General features: G+C 52.3%; 1 protein-coding gene across 2 annotated transcripts in view; it reads left to right on the forward strand.

The window, feature by feature from the left end:
- The window catches only part of HOMER2 (homer scaffold protein 2), an 82,140-nt gene that overhangs the window by 22,392 nt on the left and 35,342 nt on the right, over positions 1 to 24,406 (forward strand). For both annotated transcript variants that reach the window (XM_032341973.1, XM_032341974.1), the window contains exon 2: positions 23,628 to 23,784. In XM_032341973.1, coding sequence (XP_032197864.1) covers positions 23,628 to 23,784 — 157 coding nt within the window. The remainder of the gene's footprint in view (positions 1 to 23,627; positions 23,785 to 24,406) is intronic.

Below are 24,406 nucleotides of genomic sequence, written 5' to 3' on the forward strand. Positions count from 1 at the left end.
AAAAGGACAGGCCGTAGAGCTTCTGGGTCGGTGAACACGTGGAGGTTTGGGGAGGACAGCGCACTCAGAGGGCGTGGGAGCCCCATGCCCTGTCCCCATACCCCGCCCGGCTGTTCCCGAGTTCCGTCCTTTCATAATAAACCGGGGAGCTCATAAATACAGCGTTTCTCTGAGCTCTGTGAGCTGTTCTGGTAGATGAGTCGAGCCCAAGGAGGGAACCTCGGGTGTCCAGCTGGGAACAACCCCGACTGGCAGCAGGAGTCAGAAGCAGGAGGGAGGGGGCGGTCTTGGGGGACGGGGCCCTGAACCGGCGGAACGGGGTACCCGACGCTGGCTCCAGGCCGACGGTGTGAGGACCGAGTGGACTTGTAGGACACCCCGCTGTTGTCTTAGAGAATCGCTCAGTGATGTGAGGGGGGGAACCACACATTAGAATTGGGTGCAGAATCTTAGCTTCCCCGAGGGGCTGCCATTTGAGAGGGTGACGGGTAGGAGGGGGCGTGTGTTCCAGAGGCCGTCAGGAGGGAACAGGAAGTTTCTAGGGCTGCACTCAGGAGGAAGCCTGCTTCACGTGTGTGGGGGCCAGTGGGGGCATGGAGCATGGAGAAGAGGGGGGGTTCCCAGGGTATTTGTTTAGTGTGCGGGAGGGGAGAACTGTTTTGGTAGTTGGAGGCTGCAGAGAGATCCTGGGGGCCAGAGGGAGGTTTTTCTGTGGCCACCCAGGAGGTGGGCTGTTGAAACACCAGCAGAGCCCCATCTTACTGACCTAGTGGTTGGTCTATCAACATGGTCCAAACAGGGCTGAGAGGTACCATTCAGAGCCATGAGTCCTTGGACAGGAGCTTGAAGGTTTGGGGAACTCAGTTAGAATTTTCCAGACTCTCCGCGGACCGTTGGGACTTTGCGAAGAGCTGTGGGGATGCTACAGGACAACAGTCTGTGTGAGACATGGGTAAGGGTGAGCTGGTTTACTCTGAGACCCACAGACCACTCAGGAGAGCCTTGGCCTGCCCTTGGTGATGGGAGAGGGGAGAGCCCTGCCGAGGCGGGCCGGTGAGGGGGCGGTAGAGCGCAGGTGTGGGACATCTCTGGGGGTTTCCGGAATGGACCTGTGTGAAGGGCGCCCAAGGCAGTGTGTGCTGGGCTCAGGCGGCTTCCGTGACTGTCACTTAACGGCCGTGACCTTGGGCACATCACTTTATCTTTTCTCTCCTTTCTGTTTTCCTCCGTGAAATGGAGACTTGGACGCTGATCTCTCAAGGTTGGTGGGAAAATCAGGTGAGAGACGGATGTCAGGGCCCAGCAGGACGGCAGCGCACAGCTGCGGACCCGCTCGCGCTAAAGCCTCCAGGAAGGACCTTTTCGGAGGGTCTGCTGAGACGGGTAGGGGGTCTGGCGCAGAAAGACCACGGAAAGGCATTTCCTGTCGAGAAAACAGATACAGAAGGGAGCGTGAATGTCACCCGTGATGGAAATGTGTGCAGAAACCCGCAAATCTTGGAGAAGATAAAAATGGAGTGGGGAGAAATCTACACACGGCCATCTGGCCCTTCGGAGGAGCGGGGCGATGTGTCCTTGGTGCAGGGGAGCAGGCTGGGGCTGTTCCGGGGCCAGACTCTGGGCCACACCCACAGGCCCCAGCTGTCTGGCACCTGCCGGCTGCCTCGCTCTGCAGAAAGCCCAGCGTCAGACCTTTTCCGAAAGAGGGAGGAAACGGTAGAAGACCCAGTGCTGTAGTCCCACGTTTGATGCGTCAGAGCCTGCAGCCCACACAGCCTCCAGAGCCTTCCGTGGGGGGATGGGAACACATGTCACTCTTCCAGAAGGCTTTTCTCTCCATCGCAGACCCACCGGTACTCTGTCCCTTGTCCTCCCAAACCTGAGGACGGTGTTGGCGCCCATGCCCTGCTGTTCCGTCTCTGGGAACCCTACCCTCTCTGCCCTTTGTCGAAGCATGTTTGCCTTGGCGGTGGCACAGCCCAGAAGAGCCAGTGCGTGGCCCTCGAGCTCCCCTCGAGCTCCCCGTGGCACAGTCGTGCTTTCAGGCGAGGCCGGGCTCGTGGGGAAAGGTCACTCGTGCAGCCCAGCGGGGTAGAGGGAGGAGGAGGCTAGTGGGGAAGCCAGAAGCCGAGCCTTCCCCTGTCCCCGTGCCACCTGGTGCTGGGAAGGTCAGGACGTCGGGGTGGCCCATGTATATGTGCACACTCTGGGAGAGAGCATCACTGGGCAGCTCGGCAGTAGAGAGAGTCTCCCCCACGCTCCCACACGGGTCTGCTCGCTCGCTCGCCCGGCGGAACTGCACGGAGCCCACCAGTGGGCCCCTTGTCCCTCTGGGCTCTCTGCTACTCTAGTCAAAGCTGCTGGCGTCAGCTTGGAGCATGTCTTCCATCAAGGCCCCGTGGGAGCTCTGGAGATGAAGACTAACTAACCCCTGCCTCCAGGGGTCTTACACCCCATTCTGGGGGCACAGCACTCACAGGTACGCAAGGACAAGGCAGAGGAGGAGGGCCACCAAGGCGGTACGGACAGCCGGGCTCCGGGGAGGGAACGCCGACTGGTGCTGGAACCTGGTGCCTGGGACAGAAGAGCTGCCTTGGCTACCCTTCACCTTGAACGTGCAAGACTCTGAGTGGTGGAGGGTGAGCTTGAGCGAGAGGCCACAGGAGGAGGGCACAGCTTTCCTGAAAGCACCGGGGTGAGCAGGGACTTCTGTTCGGTGAAGCCTGGGGGCTGCGCACAGGGATTGCTGGGGAGGAGACCATGAAGTCAGGCGGAGACAAAGGCTGGGTGAGGGTCTCGCATTTCATAGCTCCGGGTCGGGGGGCCGTCTTCAGAGCCCGGGTGTAGATGGCTGGACAGGGCGGACATCTGAGGTTGGTTTGAACGGAGTGCGGCTGACTCGCTGTTGTACAGGGGATCAGGCACAGAAAAGGCTCCCTTCAACTCCTGTCACCCGTTTGAGGTCCACAAGAGCTAACTTTCCGTGGACCGCGGCCTCTCGCTCCTTCTGAGCCCGCGTGTGCCCCGGGTTGTAAGGCTCCGGGGCGCTGTGGGCACAAGACTATTTTTGTGGTCCTTCAAACGCTTGTGTTTATTTTTAAACCGGCGCCTCTGTATAGCCAGGAGGTATCACACAGGCTTTGCTTTTGAGTAAAAAGGTTCTCTCGGACTGATGGAACCGGCAAAAGATGTTCTCAATGTAAAGTTGTCCGTGCTTTTCATTTACCGCCTCAGCACATGTGATCAGCGTTTTGGGGAAGGCCACAGAAGTCCTTTGCTCTTTAAACAAAATCCTGGAAAGAGGAAACCCACATTTAGTTTGCCATTTTCCGAGCAGGCGCATGCGCCGGGCTGGGCCCTGAGCTGCGGTGCTCGGACAAGGGGGGTCCTCGGGCATCGGGGGTGGGACCAGGTGGGCTGTAAGTCTGGGCCCTGCCAACCTGCCTGCCCCGCTCTCTCTAAGAGGAGCCCCAGGATAGAGCGTCTGCTGTCTCAGCATAGGCACGTTGTCACTGAAAAATGAATGAGAGCAACCGAGTCGGAGGTAGGGGACTCAGAGCAGGTGCGTCCTTGCGCCTTGCCTACCCAGAACCATCAACCTGCTGGTAACACGATCACATAACCCTAGAACGGCAGGGTGAACTGTGATCTCAGGGGAGTAGCGGCAGCGGGGAGATTGCTCCAAATCCCCGGATGCAGGAAAGCAGGCAGGGAAATGGTGAGGCCAACAGTGTGTCCGAGGAGCCCGGAGTTCGGCAGAGGGGCTGCAGGCGGGGGGGTTCCAGGGGGGAGCAGTCTGCCCTGCGGCCCTCCCGTGAGCCTCCTGACCCAGCCCACAGGTCCAGCCCCGGGCAGGCCTGAGACATGGGGCCAGAAGCTAGAACTTCGATGGTAGCTCCCAGGGGCGCTGTGTGTATTAGGAGAAGCTTAGGGCACGTGAACATCCTGGCAGAGGTGAGGCGGCGTGGGGGGAGGGGTCGGCATTGTAGAATAAAGTCGCGCTGGTCTGGGTGGGACCCGGCTGGGCGGGAGGCATTGGAAGCCGTGGAACGAGCGTGATCAGTGAGGACAGGCAGTGCATGCAGCACGGAGGAGTCTGGAAGGGGAGGAAGCAGCAAATGAGCTTCTCATCTGATACAGGGGATCAGGGCGGTGGTAAAGCAAGGCTCAGAGGGAAAACCATTTGTCAGCCACTGAAATAAAAAGTTCCTGTCCAGTGTGGGCAACTGAAGCGCGCCCCTTTAGCTGTTCCGCCCCAGACCTCTGCAACCAGCAAACGCGACCGCATGTGATAAGAGGGTCTTTGCCGACGTGATTAAAGCAAGGGCCTTGAGATGGCGAGCTTCTCCTGAACGATGCCCGTGGACCCTGCATGCAATTAGGGGTGTCCCGATGGGACCGAGGCCGAAGACAGAGGGGACGTGTGGCCTTCAGCAGGAAGACTGACCTGAAGATGCCAGGCTGCTGGCTTTGCAGTCAGGACGCCAGACCCGACCCTCCCCCAGAGCCTCTGGAGGGAGCACAGCGCTCCTGGCTCCGTGGTTTCACCCTAGGGGCAAGGACGTTGTGCTTCTGGCCTCCGCTCTGTGAGGGTCCGGACCTCTTGTTTCAAGCCCGCAAGTCAGCACGGACTCAGTGCCGCAGCCCTAGGAAACGCGCGCCTGCCAACGCAATCAGGCGAAAAGGCGGTTACAGATATTGGGGTCCTTAACGGCTACCTCCCACTCGCTTCGAGGGTCCACAGCAGTAAGATGGGTGGGGGCACGCGGAGGAGCCGTGTCTTCCAGGAGTCTGAAGTAAAGCAGTCCCAGACAGATGGCCGTGAGCGGGCCCCCCAGCGCCAATTAGAACCGAGAGTCCCCGGTTCCAAGAATAATGTCTTCAGGACAGAAACTGGAACGGATTCCAGACGATGGACAGAACAAACAAGAAGCTGGGAGACACTAGCGTGGTGGAGGGATGGGCTGTGTTTCTTTTTCTCAGTCAGAGAAAGAAGGCAAAGGAAAAACACAAAAAATAAGAACATTCCCAGGCACATCCTATTCCAAATATGAGAGGCACTAGGATCCCACCTGCTTTTGTTTTTTTTTTATTTTTATTTTTTAAAGTAAACTCTTCGTCCAACATGAGGCTTGAACGCACGGCTCCAAGATCAAGCATCACCTGCCGTACTGTTGAGCTAGCTGGTGCCCCCTGTATTTCCTGTTTTTTGAACAGTTGGGAGAGTGCTAAAGAGAAGCTTCTCTCTGACCTCAGTGCTGGGAGCTTTTGTCTTTGAGGAGCACTTGGCTCTGGACATTGGGAAGGTCCAGAAAGAAATAGGATCCTGGGGCGCCTGGGTGGCTCAGTGGGTTAAGCCGCTGCCTTCGGCTCAGGTCATGATCTCAGGGTCCTGGGATCGAGTCCCGCATCGGGCTCTCTGCTCAGCAGGGAACCTGCTTCCCTCTCTCTCTCTCTCTGGCTGCCTCTCCGTCTACTTGTGATTTCTCTCTGTCAAATTAATAAATAAAATCTTTAAAAAAAAAAAAAAAAAAAAGAAATAGGATCCTGGCCCATTTCTTGGCTCTGCAGGGAACAATATTTGTCTAGTTCTACTAACGTTCTCTTTCTTGGGTGGTTACACTGTACTCTTGTGTTAACTCAGTGATCTAACTCTTCCTGGTGCTGGGCATTCTGTGTAATTTCTGGTGGACCTTTCTGTAAGTCATGCCGGAACCTGACGTCCGTCTGATCCGTGAAGCCTCCTTGTTGGAAGGGCTGGAGAGCTGAATTGTCACCCCGGTCATGTGTATTTACGTATGGAGGGGCAGAGGCCTTCGGTGCAGGAGTGATGACCCAGTTCCGAAGGGAGGCGGCTGGTCTAGACCAACCCCGTTATGGGCTGACCGGCCGGTGGGCTTCCCTGCTCCTGTACGCCCGAGCAGCATGCTGGTGCTTCCCTGAGCAGGTGCTGGCAGCCAGGAGGGCGTGTTGGGTGGGACGGGCACCGACTCACAGGTCCGGTCGAAATGGGAGAAACCCGAGCTTGTGTATGTCCTGACAGAAAGGATCCAGACACAGAAAGAGACTTTTATAATCAAGGTTGGCATTGCCCAGTCTTTTTTAACGTCCCGGACACAGAGCACATTTTCGTTCAGCGCACGGGTAAATGGACGAGCCCACTCGTGGTCGGATATGACCCGCCAGGCACTCCAGTTGTGCCCCAGGCTGAGCTCTGCACCCAGAAGCTCAAGGAAAGCCTCCTGCTCCCAGCCCAAAGACATCTGCGCCGTTGAAAAAAAGGCAGTCCTTCCTGTAGGTGCCTGCCGGATCTCTGCCACGTGCTCGATACCGGGCAGAAGAGTACAGATCTTTGGGAGCACGGAGACGGCCATCCTCAGACGGTGTGCCAAGCCTTCGGTCGCAGGCTGGCTCGGCTCGCCGGTGGCCCCCTCGAGGACGCTGTGTGCAAGGAGGCCGAGGGCCCGGGTGGCGAGGGGCATGAGCTCCTGGGCTCCTGGCTCGCTGCTGGAGCTGACGTGGGACTCGCTGAGCCGGGGCCGCGGGCAGAGCCGGCAGGGAGGGGAGCTGCAGCCGCTGAGCTCAGCGCAGACACCTGGGCCGCAGGTACACACCGGGGCTCCCCAGGGAGAGATGGTTCTCAACACTGTGGAACTGAGGTGTAGAAAGTGTTCCTGGAGGAGAACCTCGAACAAGCCCTTGCCAAGCGGGGGCCTGGTACTCCATTGGAGGGGATGTTGCACACGGTGGGGTCCTGTCCCAGCAGGATCGCATTGCCCTGGGGCATCCCTGGCAGAGACCTCTGACTGCCTTCCGGGAGCCCCGGACCTGTACCCTCAGGCACCGCCGGCTCTTCCTCTTGGCGAGTGCAGTGGGTCGGGGGATGGGTACCGCATCCATCTCTCTGCCCCTGGGGCCTGGTGTCTAACTTTTGAAAGGCACCGATGACCGCAGATGGAAGGCCAGAGTTGGACTCTGGGCAACACGGGACACCAGCACCCTGCCAGCTCCTGGCCCCAGGTTTCCTGCAGGGGCTCCCCAGGATCCCTGCTCTGAGCTGCCCCACAGAGCGTGTGGCCCACCTGGGACTAGGCTGGCTCTCCTGCAGGGCTCAGGTGTCGGCAGCTGTCCCATGGGGGTCCCCCAGGGACTGCAGGAGTCCTGTCTGGGGACCTGTGTGTTTGCACCAGACAAGCCGGTCTACACTTCTGCCCCTTGACAGTGGTGGGAAACAACAGTTGTTTTGCCTTGCTGGGCCCAAGTGATGGGGTTTCCACGTTACATCAAAGCCAGATAATTCAGTTTAGCAAATATTTTGGACCTACTGTGTGCACAGAGCTTGGGAGGTGCCCCGTTTCCACGTGTCCTGAGTGAACTCAAGGTGAACTAGCATGGTGGGCTTATTTTTACTTACTCTGTCTCCTTCCTCTGCCTCAGCCTTGTAATGTGAAATCCTGAACGTGTCGCTTTTCCCTTCTGTGTGTGCTGGACTTTGTTGCCTCCCCCGCAGGTAGACCACCGGAGCTTGCACTTCCCACAAAGGCCGTTGATGTCACATACACTGTCCTTGGACGCAGAGGGAGATGGCCCTCCAGCTGTCCCCACCCAGGGGACAGGTGTCCACGCTGTTCCGCTCTCGCCCCGAGACAAAGGGCAAGTTGTTGGGTGCCCAGACGGCTGAGGCTGGCACCGAGCGTTCCTGCATCTTTGGCTGGAATCCTATCCGTTCTTGGGGCCACCTCGGTGCAGTCCTGCCGGGTAGAAAGCTGTTTGGCAGTTCGCTGTGACTTTGATCGATAAAGAAAAGAGAAAACAAATTATTCTTTCATAAATACCACCCAGAAGGCCAAACTCTCTCAATAAATGGGGTCCGCAGGGAAGACAAAAATAATAAATTACTTCCTGGTCACGAGGTTGGAAACCAGCGGGTTAACCGTGCGGCAGGATCAAACCCAGATGATAACTCAGGATGGAGGCTCTGGCTTTTTCCAGAGCAGCCCCTGGTTTAGAGATTGCCAGCCAAGCACCTGGGCGCGCAGAGGGCCCCTCGCGGGCTCAGGCCCCTCGGCGCCGTGTCCCCATCCAGCTCCTGTCATGTTTGTCCCCGGCTATCTAAACTCTTTAAAATCACTTTATTGAGGTATATATGACTTACAAGAAATTGTACGTATTTAATGGATACAGCTTAATGAGTCCGGAGGTACGTACATACCCAGGAAATGGTCACTACAGTGTATGCTGTGAACATTTCCGTTGTCCCTGAAGCTTTCTCCTGCCCGCTTCACCATCATTGCTGTGTGTGTGGGGGGGGTGCATACCAGCACTCTAGGAACACTTACCACGAGATTTCCCCTCTTTGCAAGTTTCACACCATGCTGTAGAAAGTTCTTGGGAGTACCTGCCTCTCTCCCTCTGTCCATGGGGGGGTTGGGGTCCTCTCACCCCTGTCTTGTTTGGTGCACGTGGTTGTGTTCCCACCTTAAGCTTGGGAAGCAAGAGACAGGGGCCTCTCCCTTGCCCAGATACCAGTCCACATTGCATGTTTTGATGAGCCTGGTCCCTTTCCTGCCAGAGAACACTCCGGCTGCATGGTCACCTTTCCACACTTGTCCCCTTGCACACACACGGGCCTGGACACAGACAGGGAGGGAGCTCCCTGGATCCTGAGGCAATGCCTTAGGCTTATTTCCTGGGGTGTTTTCAGTGCCCAGCTCGTGTAGCTGCTGGTAAATGTTTGTTAAGTAAGTGTGTATCGATATTAGTATACATATTTATAAGAATGGGAGCAGAGCAGGATGCTATCCTGTAACCTTTTCTCCTAATATTGTGTCCTTGACATCGGCAGCCTTAGTTTTGGCTAGGTTTTGTGGGAATTCTGAAACCTACAAGGTTTTCTTCCCCTTCCTTCTTTTCTTGTTTGTTTTCTTTTCTCCAAAGCAAGAGATGCTGAGAGACATTCAAGTTCTCCAGCCACTCTGCTTTCGTGGTAAAACATTCGCAACATCAAGTTCTCCATTTTAACGATTTCTAGATGCATTTGCAATTCAGCGGCATCGAGAACATTCACAGCGCCGTGCACCTGTCACCACCATCCACCTCCAGATCCTGTTCATCTTTCCAAACAGAAACTCTGTCCCCACAGAGCCCTAACACCACACCCCCCACGCCCCCCAGCTCCTGATAATCACCTTCTACTTTCTGTCTCTATGCATTTGACTCTTTGGGTCACGGAAGTAGAACCATACCTTTTTTATCCTTCTGTGGCTGGCTTATCTCACTTAGCTTTATTTTCAGGGTTCACCTGTGTTGTCTCATGCATCAAAATGCCCCCCCCCTTTGATGCCTAAATACTGATCCGTTGCATGTCTACCCGCTCATCTGTAGGTGGACACGTGGGCTGTTTCGGCCTCATGCCTGTTGTGAACCGGACCGTGAGCGGGAGTGTCCGAGTCCCTGCTTTCAGTACTTTTGGGTGTGTGCCTAGAGTTGCTGGGTCCTAGGATGATTCTATGTTTACCTCTTGGGAGGAGCAGCAAACTTTCTTCCGTAAGCCCCGCATGCTTTCCGGATAAGTGACAACAAAGAGATGGCCCCTGCAGCCTCCTGGGACCCGAGCCGTGTGGGGACCCTGCTCCTGGGGGGTCTGGACCAAGGGTCCGGGCAGGGGGCTGGGGCAAGAACAGTTTCCTAAGGCTGCAGAGCTTGATGGTGCGGTCAACTGGCTGTCCATAGATGACCGTGAACGTGGCTCTTGTGGCTGTGGGGAGGGAGGCCCCACATGCTCCTTGGTGGGATGAGATGCCAGAAGCGAGGACAGCGGCTGAGATCTGGGGACAGGAGGGCCGCGGGCTCTGGGCCAGGGGGTACCAAGTCAGACTGTTGGGCCCCTGCAGGTAGACACCATTAGCCAGGAGTGGCCAGGAGCAGCCAGGGCTTTCCCAGCTGCACAAAAGAGGTTCTAGAAGGATCTGGAGCTCTCCTGTCCTTGCAGTTGTAAGAAGAGTGGAGGTGCTCCCAGGGGATTGGGGGCTCCTATAAGCCACTCCTCCCACCCTAGGGCATGGGGATGCAGAGCCGTAACTGTCCAGGTCACTCTGGACAAATGGAGAAGGGCAGAACCCAGAAGGACGTCTTCCTGACCTTGAAATGTGGCCCACCCCCAGTCTACAGGTTTGCTTGCATCTTCCAAGGTTGCCTTACGTAAAAACCACTGGCTGGGGGGCGCCTGGGTGGCTCAGTGGGTTAAGCCTCTGCCTTCAGCTCGGGCCATGATCCCAGGGTTCTGGGATCGAGCCCGGCGTCGGGCTCTCTGCTCCGCAGGGAGCCTGCTTCCTCCTCTCTCTCTCTCTCTGCCTCTCTGCCTACTTGTGATTTCTCTCTCTGTCAAATGCATAAAATCTTTAAAAAACGAAACAAAACAAAACAAAAACCCCTGGCTGCGCTGTCTACCGAATCCCTTTCTTGCCTCTCTCTAAACCCCACCTCTCTGTGTTTTTTGTATTTCTCAAAGCATGAACAAATTCTCCTGTTCATAAAAGACTGAGGTAAGCGGTCTGGTTCCTTCCTTCGGCAGAAGCCACCAAGGAAGGTATGGGAACACAGAGGAGGCACAGTTCTGTCACTGTGGGGTGTGGTCACCAGACCCAGGGTGGTGCAGCCTCTCGGACAGGCTCCAGCCCCTCCCCAGAGCGGCCCTGTGACCCCGCAATTCCACGCCTATGGACGTACCCAAGAGCCAAGAAAACACAGGTCCACCTGAAGGTAGGACACAGCAGCATTCTTTACAAGAGCCAAAAGGTGGGAACCACACAGATGTCCCTCTCCTGAAGGATGGAGAGACGAAATGTAGTGTGTCCGTACAGCCGACTGATGTCCCCCATAGAACCCGGTGAGGTAGTGAGACATGCCCAACATGCATGACCGTTGAAGACACTGTGCTCAGTGAGGACGGCCAGACGTGGCCCACACGACCTGTGTGACTGCATTTATGGGAAGTGTCTGGGGAAGGCAGATCGATGGAGACGGAGCGTGCGTCGGTGGTTACTGGAGCGGGCAGAGGGGAAGCGGGAGTGAGCGCTGATGAGCATGGGATGTGTGTGTGGGGGGGGTCCTGACAATGCTCTGAGGTCAGACAGTGGTGGTGCTGCACACTTACGTGAGCAAACCGAAACCCACAGAATCGTGTACTTCACAAGGGGGAGTTGTGTGGTGTCTGAATTATAACTCAATAATGTAAAAACTGTCCATGGTTTATCTGAAATTCAAGTTTAGCCAGAAATCCTGTAGTGTGTGTGTGTGTGTGTGTGTCTGTTTGTCTGTGTGTCTGTGCACGCACACACACGCCAAATCTGGCAACTCTAGAGTTGCCACCTATTTTTATAAATAAAGTTTTCTGTAATATGTAAAAAATCAAAGAGCCCGAGAGGCCAGTTGATGGCATAAATGAAGGCATCAGGGCGTGCATTGAAGGTGTGTCTGCACCTTCGGTTCCGTGTTTTACATCTTCTGCAGGGGGCTTGGCAAGTTACCAGCCCCTTCACACCGCGCGTTTTTCGTTCCGAACAAGAGTAAGTCTATGAAAACGAAAACAGCTTCTCTCCCCCAAAATCTGAATTCAGAGCAGTAGCCATGCCCTTAACGAAGGTTTGGCTTCTTGAACTGGAACTAGAATCCCCCCACCTCCCGGCGGCCACGCAGGAAACTAAAAGTGTGAACCATGAAAGCAATTAGCCACAACCAGTACTAATTCATCAGTAGAGGAGAAAACAAGTCTCAGACTTTTAAACTTTGAACAAAATTTTTTTAAAATTATGAACACACACAGTTACTCTTCTTAAAGATTTTTTTTTTGTTTAATGTGATGCTTTTAGGAGAGACGGCTCGATTGTGTCCGGGCGACTTGAGCCGTCCAAGGCGGGAAAGGGACGGTCATCCGCGCAGCGGGGTCTCTGCCATAACTAGCGTCTTACAACGTCCCTTTACCAGGCAGCTGTTTGTGACAAGCATTTTGCACAGTCCCTTGGGCTGGTGGGACTCAGAGTGAGGTGACTGGCCCCAGGTCACACAGGCAGGGAGAGCGTCCCCTGCCCCGGGGCCCTGACACGGCTCCTCCTGACTTGTCCAGAAGTCCCTCCACTTCTTCAGCCTTGTCCCTGATGGGGACAAAGTGTCCTGTAATGGCCCTGAGACCAAGGAGGACTCAAATCTTGTTAGTCACTCATTTGGGTTTCTGTCCCTTTGTTTTCCTTTCTCAGAAAAGGTAGAGCAGCCTGGTAGCCTTCTAGAGGGCATGAAGCCCCTGGTCGTCTGCCTGGGTGGCCTGAGGACTTTCTTAAGTTTCAGGACCTGCTCCTTGCTCCTCTTCCTGCTGTGCTGGGTCCCTGCTTCGGTCGTGTGTCCCCTCCTTTCTCCCTGTGGGCTCTGTGTGGTGTGGTCGACCCAGGGGGCCCCTCGAGGTACTTGCCCCGGAAAGGGACCCCATCTGCCTTCCGGTGTTTCTGCTGGGTGGCCGCACACCCTGCGGGCTCGGCACCGTGCAGGTCCCTCTCAGCCGCGCCAGCCCGAAAACTCAGTCACTGGGTCTTCTTTCTGCCCGTTCTCACGCACAGTTGATCTTCAAACAAAACAAACAAACACACACCAAAGTCATTTTATTGCGACGTAACTCAAGTACAGTACAAGTCAGTTTTATAAAATATACAATTCACTGATTTTTTTTTTTTTTTGGTATTCAGAACTGGGGCAACCATCAGCACAATCTAATTTTAGAACATTTTGATCCCTCCTCCAAGAAACCCAGAACCCGTTAGCAGTCACGCCGCCTTCTCCCCATTTTTACTACAGACGGGAACGCCAGTCCCCAGCATTTAAGGTTAGGAGCATGTGTTTTCCGGTCCTTTAAGAACACCGCGTCTGCTGTGATGGGGCGTACTGTCGCCAAGTCACATTCTCATATCACGTTTGGCATCGAGTCTTCTGTATTTTGTTGTCACTGCAGTGTCATAAGGAACTCTGTGCCCAGATGTATTAGAGCACGAGGAAGAGCACGGACCGCTTCTCCAGCCGCATTTGGGGCTCCCCTGAATTAGCCGTCCCAGGACTCATTAATCGTTACGACCTGGGCAGCTCGCCGCCGGGCTTTTCAGAAATCATCACCTGGGTGATCTGATTCTTGGCTTGGTGTTCACAGTCCATGAATCATAAAACTCTGCTTTTTTGTTTAAAACTCCCTTTTTTCTTTCCACCATAGATTCAGATAGAATGAGTTCTGATAGCATAAAAGCTCAGTATGCCACACACAGCAGGAGATAGCACGAATTTTAGCACGAATCCATGCTAAAATCCCAAGACAGGATGCCTCCCGCAGGGTGAACACGGACAGAAGGTGCCCATCGAGGTGACGGTCAGTTTGCGTGTGGCGAGCACACAGCTCCCGGATGACTTCCAGCGGTCTTCGATAGAGAATGCCATTTCTTTCTTTTTTATTTTTTTAAAGATTTTATTTATTTATTGGAGAGAGAGAGAGTGAGCACAAGCAGAGGGAGAGGACAGACGGCGGGGGAGAAGCAGACTCCCCATGGAGAGCAGAGCCTGACATGGGACGCCAATCAAGGACCCCAAGGTCATGACCAGAGCCGAGGTCAGATGTTTAACTGACCGAGCCACCCAGGTGCCCTGAGGGTACCGTTTCCTAAAGGTGACACCACATGGTGAAGAAAACAACTAGCCAGATGCATCTCACATTTTCCTACACGCGTATTTCTTGGAATGTATTTGAAGAGAAAATGGCCTGGACATAAACCTTCCGTGGAGCCCAGGTGGGAGAGGGTGGCCCCAAGGTGGAGACTCATTTCCTTAGTGTGGCGGTCAGCGTCTGGGGGTATCCAGCCGGGCCCCCCCTCCGGCCTCGTCTCCTCTCTCCGCTCCCGCAGCCGCGCGCACCGCGGTGCCGGCTTGTCTCCGGGCACACCTGCGGCGTCTGGAGGGCCTCTTGCCCCGCACCTGCCAGGCCCAGAAGAGTGGTGCGGGGGGCGGCGGAGGGTGGATGTGCGCAGCAGGGAGAGAGGGTCGGGACGGGATAGACGGGGCCACATGAAGATGGGGTGACATCGTAACTGATGACGAGGTGCGGTTTTCTATTTATTTATTTATTTATTTATTTATTTGACAGAGAGATCACAAGCAGGCAGAGAGAGAGAGAGAGAGAGAGAGAGAAGCAGGCTCCTGCCAAGCAGAGAGCCCAATGTGGGACTCGATCCAAGGACCCTGGGATCATGACCTGAGCCGAAGGCAGAGGCTTTAACCCACTGAGCCACCCAGGCGCCCCCGAGGTGTGGTTTTTAAAAGTGTTTATTTCATTTCCGGTTCACATACAGTGTCATATTAGTGTCAGGTGTACGATATGGTGATGAAACACTTCCGTACACTGCCCGGCGCTCATCAGGACGGGCGCCCTCCTGCGTCCCCGTCACCTGTTTTGCCCATTCCCCCGTCCCCCTCCTGCTGGTCACCAGCAGTTGTTTCTTGGTTCATCTTTTTTCTTTGTTTCTTCACCTCCACATAGCAGTGAAATCATACGGGATTTGTCTTTCTCTGACCGACTTATCTCACTCAGCAGAATACTGTCTTGCTCCCCAATGTCATTGCAAATGTCACGATTCCATTTTTTTTTTTTTAAGAGCTGAATAATATTCCATTGTGTGTGTGTGTGTGTGTGTGTGTGTGTGTGTGTTGCTGCTATAACATCGGGGGGCATGTATCCCTTTCTTTGCATTAGTGTTTTTATGTTCTTGGAGTAAATACCCAGTTGTGTGATTGCTGGGTCGTAGGGTAGCTCTATTTTTAATTTTTTGAGGAAGCTCCTTGTTGTTTTCCACAGTGGCTGCCCCAGTTTGCGTTCCCACCCACAGCGCACGGGGGTCCCCCTTTCTCCGCATCCTCACCAACGCCTTTAGTTTCTTGTGTTGTTGATTTTAACCGCTCTGTCAGGTGTGAGGTGGTTTCTCATTGTCGTTTGATGTACATGTTCCTGATGAAGAGGGAGGTTGAGCATCTTTCCAGGAGTCTGTTGGCCATCCGGATGCCACCTCTGAAGAAATGTCTGTTCATGTCTTCTGCCCGTTTTTTAATTGGATTATTCATTTTGGAGGGTCTTGAGTTGATAAGTTCTTTATAGATTTTAGATACTAACCGTTTATTGGATACGTTGTGTGCGAATATCTTCTCCCATCCAGTGGGTCGCCTTTTTGTTTTGTTGATTGTGTCCTTTGCTGTGCAGAAGATTTTTATTTTGATGTCGTCCCAACAGTTCATTTTTGTTTTTATTTCCCTTGTCTCGGGAGACAGACCTAGAAACATACGTGTATGGATGAAGTCAGAGATTAATGCATGTGCTCTCCTCTAGGATGTTTATGGATTCAGGTCTCACATTTGGGTCTTTAATCCATTTTCAGTTTGCTTTTGTGCATGGTAAAAGAGAGTGATGGTCTGGTTTCATTCTTCTGCATGAGGCTGTCCAGTTTCCCCAAGCCATTTGTTGAAGAGATGGTCTTTTTCCCATTAGATATTCTTTCCTGCTTTGTTGAAGAGGAGTTGACCATAGAGTCCAGGGTCCATTTCTGGGTTTTCTGTTCTGTTCCATAGATCTGTGTGTCTGTTTTGGTGCTGGCACGATACTGTTTTCATGACGACAGTTTTGTGGATAGAGCTTGAAGTCAGGAATTGTGATGCCGCCAGCTTTACTTTTCTTTTTCAAGATTGCTTTGGCTTTGTAGGGTCTTCTGTGGTTCCACACAGATTTTTCAGATTGTTTGTTCTAGTTCTGTTGAAAAATGTATTTTGATGGGGATTGCCTAAAACATATAAGTTGCTTGGGATAATATGACGTTTTAACAATATTTGTTTTTCTAATCCATGAGCATGGAATGTTCATGTCATATCTTCAGTTTCTTTCATCAGTGTTTTATAGTTTTCAGAGAGGTGGGTTGTTTCTTTTAAAACAGTTCTTTAACCAGATTTATTTCTGGTGTATCATCATTCCTGTCAGTTTTGCACAAGATGTATTTTTAAGGAAAATTTTTTTAGTTGTAACATATATACAGAAAAGTGCATACATAAATTATATGTGTACAGCTCAGCGAGTTTTTACACAGTGAGCACAAGGATGTACGCATCACCCAGATGAAGACACGGAACATCACTGGCCCCCCAGAAGCTTCCCTCACGTCCCTTTCACTTGTCACCCTGGTGAGTTTTGTTTTATGTTCTCTCTTGTTCCTCCCTTGGTCTTGTCCTCCCATAATCTGTTTTCTTATCCTTCGTCCTCAGAAGAGCCCCCACGCTACCCCCACGCAAGTAGTTGCCTTCCATATCAGCTTTGATGCTCTGAAACTCTGCTTCTTCCCCTCCTCACTGTCGGGGTCCCCACCCACTGTTGGAGACTCCTGACCCTTTCCCAGAGCACATGGCAGTGGATCTGATCTGGGGCAGCCCCGCAGCCTGTGACCCCGTCCCGGAACTTGGTCAGCCCCATATCATAGGAGGACCCACAGAGAACGTGTGCGGAGGGCTCCCGAGAAACTGTCCCGCCTTCTGGGACCTAAGGCAGCGTCATTAACAAAGCCCGTCAGCATTCCACAGGGTCACTTGCCTCATTCCGTTCTCTGATGTAAATGTGACCCGAAAAGAGAATCCCCAGTCCTTGGAGGGCTGGTGACAGATGTGACTTACGTGAGCTTTCTCCTTAATCGGCTGGGTTAACCTGGGCAGTTTGGGGGCAGGCAGAAATAACTTTGATAGACTGGGTCCGCCATGACTCACTTGGCAGGGCTCAGACCAGGCGTGGAGACAGACTTCTGGCCAGGGTCCAGCAGGTGCAGGCTTTCCCCGGAGAGTTGCTAACCCCTTGTTGTAACAGGGTATGTGGGGCGACTCCCGTGCCCCCCACGGATGAGAAGCACCACCTACACCATGTGCTGAATTCCTCGGGCTTCTAACTTGGTTGTTCTGTTCCATTAATTTACTTCTTTGCTCGATATCTCCCTGTTTCACGTGCTGGACTCTACAGTTAAGTATTTCATTATCCGACAGGGCTGAATTTCACTGCTCTCCATTTTCAGAATTTTCCTGGCTGTCTTCATGGGGCGAGTTTCCCACATGAATAGCCCTGTCTTGGTTCTCAAGATACTCCTGTTGATGCTGTGACAAATGTACGGATTAGTTTAGGGGTACTTGACTTTTTTTTGTTTAAAGACTGAATTTATTTATTTGAAAGAGAGAGAACACACATAGAGGAATGTGAGAGGGAGAAGCAGGCTCCCCGCTGAGGAGAGAGCCCGATGCGGGGCTCGATCTAGGACCCTGAGATCATGACCTGAGCCGAAGGCAGAGGCTTAACCCACTGAGCCCCCCAGGCGCCCCAAAAGTATTTGATATCTTTATATTGACTTTTCCTATTTAAGAACAGAATGTGTCTTATTTATTAAAGTCTGCTTTTCTGTGTCTTTAGAAATTCTCTCCAGAAATTCTTGTCTTGATGTTTTTGAGGCAGATCTTGCACACTTCTATAGATTTCTAGAAATGGTATCTTTCTGTTTGCTGCTCTCGAAGGGATCTTTAAAAATCTGTTACATCACCTGTGAGGTTGTTTGCATCTAAAAGAAGGCTATTGAGTTTATTTTTTGTTAATCTTGTAATTAGCCATCTTACTGAACTTTATGAACTTTATTTTTTATTTTTTGTTAATCTTGTAACTAGCCATCTTACTAAACTTTACTGAACTCATGCTCACTTTTTCAGTTGATTTTCCTGGGCACTGTAGGTGTGTGGTCACATTAGCTGCAAATAACAGTAGCTTCATTCTGTTCTATTTATTACGGGGGTTAGTATGAAAGGAAAGCCATAACACAGTCATGAGTTCGAGTCTCGGATGGAGAATGTACTAGACGGACCTTCTGTCCATCATTTCCTTTGTTACCCACTCTGGGTCCTCGTCTTTGAAGGCTTGACCCTGTCTGCGAAGGGCCTTATTTTTTTGTTTGTTTGTTTAAAGATTTTATTTATTTATTTGTCAGAGAGAGAGAGCGAGAGAGCCCGCACAAGCAGGCAGAGTGGCAGGCAGAGGCGGAGAGAGAAGTAGGCTCCTTGCCCAGCAAGGAGCCCAATGTGGGACTCGATCCCAGGACCCTGGGATCATGACTGGAGCCAAAGACAGAGACTTAACCAACTGAGCCACCCAGGCATCCCTGTGAAGGGCCTTATTAACCACCCCGGTTAATAACCAGGTTAATAACCAACTGGCTCAGAGCCAGGAGAGCCCACACTGCTGGTACCTGTGACAGACACTCAGTCCAGGGTCCGTGTCCTGGGGCGCAGATGGGACATCTCAGGAGGCCATGACTGCATGTGAAGAGGAGGTAGAGGAGGTCTTCCGACCCACAAAGAGGGTGGGATGTTTAGGATCAAGACAGGGCATGTGCGGGGGCACCTGGAAATGCTGACAGGTGAGGAGCAGGGCCAGGCGGTCCGGGCTGGGGGGCCATTCTAACACACCTGGAGTGTGTCCGATGGGGGCTAGAGCCAGGGAAGGTCTTTGCGACAGTTGGGGGGGTGGGCGGGGTAGGGGGGGTGCGTGCCTTACCTTAATCTGTCGAGCTTGGTGGTGAGCGTTTCTCTTGGTGCTGAGTGATGGACGTTTGGAGGGGTTCGAGACCCGAGGTAGATAAACTAGCCAGGGCTTCCTGTGAGACCATGAAACACTGTTTAAATAGCTGCAAAATAATGTCTGGATGGTTTGGTTTTCATTCAAGTCAAGCAGAAGTAGGAATAATAAGAATGGTGAGGTTTCACAGACCCGTATCCGAAAAAGCGTGGAGCTGAGCATTGCTGTGGCAAGTGGAGGGTGATGATAAATTAAAACATCATTTTTCTTTTTATTTTTTTCCCCTGCAAAAATTAGTCCTGCCAGTTCTTTGCAGAATTCTCTTACACGGAGCCAGAAACCGTTTAGAGCAGGAGTGGTGTCTCTGCTGAGTGGGTTTCATATTCCAAACATACATATGTTGCACAGAGTGTCTAATTATTCTCGGGGACAATTACTGTCAGGTTCCAAAATGTGTTCAATGAGCAGCAATTGGTGTTTATTCAGCTCTAAAAAGACTGTGCGAGGGAACAGTGGGTTATATTGTCTGCCTAAAGCAACGTTTCGCCATCCGGAAACATCTGCTTTCTATTTAAAGCATTGAAGAAGGAATGGGAGTATTTTTGAAATCCACTCCCTAAGCATCGAACAGCAAAGAAAAGAGAATAAAATTGGGTATGAAGGTAGTTTCTGTTCTCTGATACACACTCTCTTCAGCTTTTCCCTGCTGAGAGGGAAAGGCGGCCTCCTGAGTTGGAAAGTTCTGCTTCTCTTGAATTTTTCTATTTATACTGATTTGCACACTTATCGGAACTGACTCCTGTGTCCTAGTTCCAGCACTTTTGCTTTTCCAGGTGAGGCAAGATGATCTCTCAGAGCCGGGAATCTGCGTTTCTGAATTTTGGGGCGAGGTTTATAGACTTCTCTGATTTTGCCCATCCCGATGTAAGGATTTGTGATATGTAGTAGACTTTCTATGACGGTCAAGGTATTCGTTCTCTTTTACTGAGTAATAAATTGCCACCACCTTAGCAGCTTAAAACAAAAGACTCTCTCTGGGTCCAGAGTCTGGGCGTGGCTTAGCTGTGTCCTCTGCTTCTGGGTCTCTTAGGAAGTATCTTTAAGGTGTCAAAGAGGGGTGGGGTCTCAGGAGAGAGATCTGACCCCCAAGTTTCCAAGTGGTTTGTTGGAAGAATTTCACAGGGTGTTGGGCGAAGGGCCTCAGTTTAGGGCCTCAGTTTCCCTCTGGCTGTTGGCTGGAGGCCACTCTCAGTTCCTGCAAATGTGGGTCTCCCCAGCATGGCAGCACACCTCTCCAAAGCCATCAAGAGAGTCAGGAGAATCTGCTAGCAAGACAGACCTCACAATCTCCTGTAGCTTACTTGCGCAATGACATCCCATCACCTTTGCTGTACTCTTTTGGTTAAAACAAGTCACAGGTCCCTCCACCACCACCATCATCAAGCTCGGGGCGGGAAGTGGGATTCCATAAGGGCATAATTACTAGGAGGTGGGGATCACTGAGAACCACATCAGAAGCTATGTCTTACAGAAAGCTATTCTTTCCAAAAGAGTGGAGCGTAATGCTTAAGAGGAAGGGGACCATGTCCCTTGGACCTGCTTTCGCGTCTCAAATCTGTCACTGACTGTGTAGCCCAAGGCAGGTCCTTGGCCTCTCTGAGACCCTATTTCCTCACCTGCACACCTCCCACAAAGGATCTTTATGATCCTAGAGGAGAGGTCACGTGTAAAACATGGCAGGCGGAAGGAGGCAGTAAATACTGACGTTTTTAATCCTTTCTTCCTCCTTTTCTTTAAACACCATTGGATTTGTGAATTTTAGAAGAATGCATTAGAACTCCCCACTGGCCTCAGACACGGTTATTCTTGTGGAAATCTCAGTCCTGTGGGCAGTTTCCTGGGTTCAAGGCTGCGATCACACTGGCCCCAGCTTGCCCAGGACTGAGGCATGAGGTCTCTGGTCTCCCCCGTGCTCGTCCTCAGCAGGGGTGTGGGACTCCCCGCACCTCTCCCCTTGCAGAGGCCTGACCACGGGACACCCGGGCTGCAGCCACGGACGCTGTGGTCAGCTGGGTCCATGGTCCTCTTCTGACATCCTTGCATTTCTGGCCAGGGTCCCCAGGGCGGCCCACCATAGCTTTGGTCCATCCCCAGAGCCCAGCCGGCAGGTCTGGAGATGGGGGCGTCTTCATGTCCCTGTGCTCAACTTGACCTGAATCACACCTCGCAGGTGACTCTTGGCTTTGGCTTATCCCCGGTCAGGAAGCCTCCCTGTCCTTCCTGCCTGGTCTCTGGTCTCCCTGCTCCTCTCACTTCCTCTGTCCTGCCGGGCTCAGGGACACAGAGTGCTTGAAGTCAGTGATAGCTTGGCCACATGGCCTTCCCGCCCCCCCCATCTCTACCCAGAGCACTTCTGCCTCCCCATGCTTTGCACCCCCAAAATCCTGTCCTCGGTATCAGGTATCACCGTACGTCCCTTCAGGCTGTGGGAGGAAGATCTGGAATCATTCAAAGCTCGAAGTGTCTTTGCGGAGGAGAGATGCTGGCCGTAGGCTCACTTCTTCCGTCTTTTGTCTAGATCACCTGTTAATGTCTCATTGTGGGTTTCTCCGCAGCTTCTCTGAGGATCAGAATCACCCGGAGCTCTTATTGAAAACGGAGCTCCCCAGGCTGGTCCCTGGAGAGCCAAGTTCCTGCGGGGCGGGGGTGGGAGGCGGTGGGGAGCAGGTTGGGGCCCAGAAACTTGCTTCTTATGAAGTGCTCAGCTAATTTCCGTCAGAGGTTTAGGAAACACTGGTCTGGAGGCGCTAAAGCCCAGACCCAGTCCCTCTTGCTCAGTGTGGAGGACCTGAGCGGGGGTGAGAGAGCCGGGCCCCTGCCCCCGCCGCCGGGGCTCCTGCCTGACCCGGGTGCCCCTCCCCCGCTCATTAGTGCTCGGTGGGAGGGAGGCAGAGAGACTTGAGCACAACGCAATTTATTTTTTTTTTTAATTGAGGAATAGTTAGCGTGTAACATCACGTTAGTTTTAAGTACACAGCATGATTCGGTGTTTGGATACATTGCAGAATTCCTCTAAAACTCTCTTCTGCGGTTACTGTCCTTCCAACCGTCGCTTCCTCTCGCATCTGCAGGATTCCGTGTGAGCAGGCGTTTTCCTTTCTGGTGCTGTACTTCGATGATTAGCAAAATACGGTGCCTGGGCTGGTGGTAACACAGCTGGGGAGCCCAGATGCCAGACTTCCCCACGGGGACTTGACGAAGAACGCGGCGGCTGTCGTGGGCACACAGGCTCCCCCGCAGGCTGGCCCTCCTGGTGACGACCGATGCGGGGAAACTGCAGCAAGAATGTTCTTTTTGTCTCTAAGTCCTGTCACCCCGTGGCTGGAAAGGTGTCAGCTGAGGCTCGGGAGGGTGGGTACACCTAACCACGGTTGAGGAAAGACAGACGTCCGAGTGATCCACGTCCCCGGAGGGGCTTGTCCTGCTCTGGGATCTAGAAGGGAGATTTCGTGGGGCAAGAAATGCTTCCATTGGTTCTTCTGGAAAGCTGGCCTGTTGAACCCATTGCATTGAGTTAGCACAAGTAGCATGCCCTTGGCTTTTGTTCTCCTGGAAGAGCGGTCATGGAAACGGGTCTGCAGCCACGACTGATGGTTGATGCTGATGTTTATGGCGATAGTATTCTTTGTAGGAGGCTCAAATAGTAAATTGCTTTTCTAGGAAGATGATTCTCTTCTAAAAGAGCTTTCTTTCCAGTAATGAGCCTCATCTAGACAAAACAGGTTCAAAGACTGCTTTGCCTAAAACCTCTCCATCTGGAGACCAGAACACTTGAAATTCAATTTCTCCCTTTGATTTTTTTTTTTTTTTAATATCCACTGAGTGTCCTATATTTTATGCCACCCCTTTGGACACTGTAAGGATGTTAAAAGTTAATTTGTTTTAAGTTACTTTTTGGTTTTGTTTTTATCTCTAATAAATGCTCATTAAATCTCATGAACATGATACTTCAACAGAAATATCACCAAGTTAACAACAACAACAAGTAGATTTGAGACATCTCATGAACAGTGGGGCCACTTTTACCTGCTGGGAGCTGCTTCCACCCCCCACCCCCGCCGCCCCTGTGTGATCATATTTGGAACACTTAAAGGATTTTTTGAGCCAGTTTGCCCGAAAACCCTTTCTTTAAAATTAAGTCTATTTTGTAATGAGTTTGTGTCTCCTTTTACATTACTTTGTGAGGTCGATAGCTTACAGAATGAAATGCTGTGTCATCGGTTTCAGATTTTTATCCATCTGCTTTATTTCTTGATGCTTTATTGTCAAGATCAAAACAATTCCCCACTTTCCAGAAAGAAACCTGGATCCTGTGTCCATCTGGTTGACAGTCATGTTAAGGATTTACAGGAGCCAAAGAGCAACAACCCTACAGAGGCAAGAATAGCAAAAGGGAAGGATTTCGTGAGTTAAGCTCCTGAACCTCCAAAGATTTCTAAGTTGGGACCATAAAACCTTAAGGCTCCGTCCATTACGAACGAACGTGTCTTGAATAAGATGCTGCGAATTTGAGAATGACTTACTAGAAATATAATAGGAAGTTGCACATGGATTGCAAATCCTAAAATTGTGGCAGGATCCTCCAAAAGAAATGTATCACAGCATCCCGAGTGTGCTGGCGGGATGTCAGACAGGACCGGGACGCTTGGCAGGAAGCGAGGACTCGGGACCCGCATGTAGAGCGAGTCGCTCCTTGCCAGTCGCCCACAGCCCATGGGGGGTGGGTTTCCGGGACTCCCGTGCCGGCCTCTCTCCTTCTCCCTGGCCTTATTTTACTTGTCCTCCTGTATATGCATCTCTCCCAATAAGCCGTTGAGATCTTTGGGGACCGCAGGAGGTGGGGCGAGACGTCCTAAATGACTTGCGAAGTCCTGCTCTGACCCTCACGCGCCCTCCTCTCCTCCCGCAGAGAACAGCCCATCTTCACCACGCGGGCGCACGTCTTCCAGATCGACCCCAGCACCAAGAAGAACTGGGTGCCGGCGAGCAAGCAGGCGGTCACCGTTTCCTACTTCTACGATGTCACCAGGAACAGCTATCGCATCATCAGCGTGGACGGAGCCAAGGTACCACCTGGAGGCCGACGCCACCATTCCCAGTCCCTGCCTTGTCAGCAAGAACCATAGGATATGGGGGTGCCCCAGGGGCTCAGTCCATTAAGTGTCTGACTCTTGCTTTTGGCTCATGTTGTGATCTCGGGGTCCTGGAATCGAGCCCCGCATTGGGCTCTGTGCTCAGAGCAGAGTCTGCTTCAGATTCTCTCTCCCTCCCTCTCTCTCTCTCTCAAACAAATAAGTAAAATCTTGGGAAAAAAGGTCAGTATGCTATGTTTCAAAGTGGAGGGGAAAGGATGCACCCAATTCCTGCCACGTTACACGGGTGTTCCTGTTACAGTCATGACGCTGGTCTAAGCCACACCCTGCCTTTTTTTTTTTTTTTCCATTTAAAACAGATTGCATGGAGCACTGGGTGTGCTGCAAAAATAATGAATACTGTTATGCAGGAAATAAATAAAAAATAAATTAAAAAAAATTATGGCAAATGAGGGAAAAAAAAAAAGAAGATTATTTTCCTGTTACCACGTTGTCTTCGTAACTAGCATTTTAATGCTTGTGTAACAGTTCCACCAAGGGCCTTCTTAATCTCTCCCCTTATGGTTGCCTGTGTTCATGGCTTCCAGTTTTTTCC

Source organism: Mustela erminea, chromosome 5 (genome assembly GCF_009829155.1).
Source record: "Mustela erminea isolate mMusErm1 chromosome 5, mMusErm1.Pri, whole genome shotgun sequence".
NCBI lineage: Eukaryota > Metazoa > Chordata > Mammalia > Carnivora > Mustelidae > Mustela > Mustela erminea.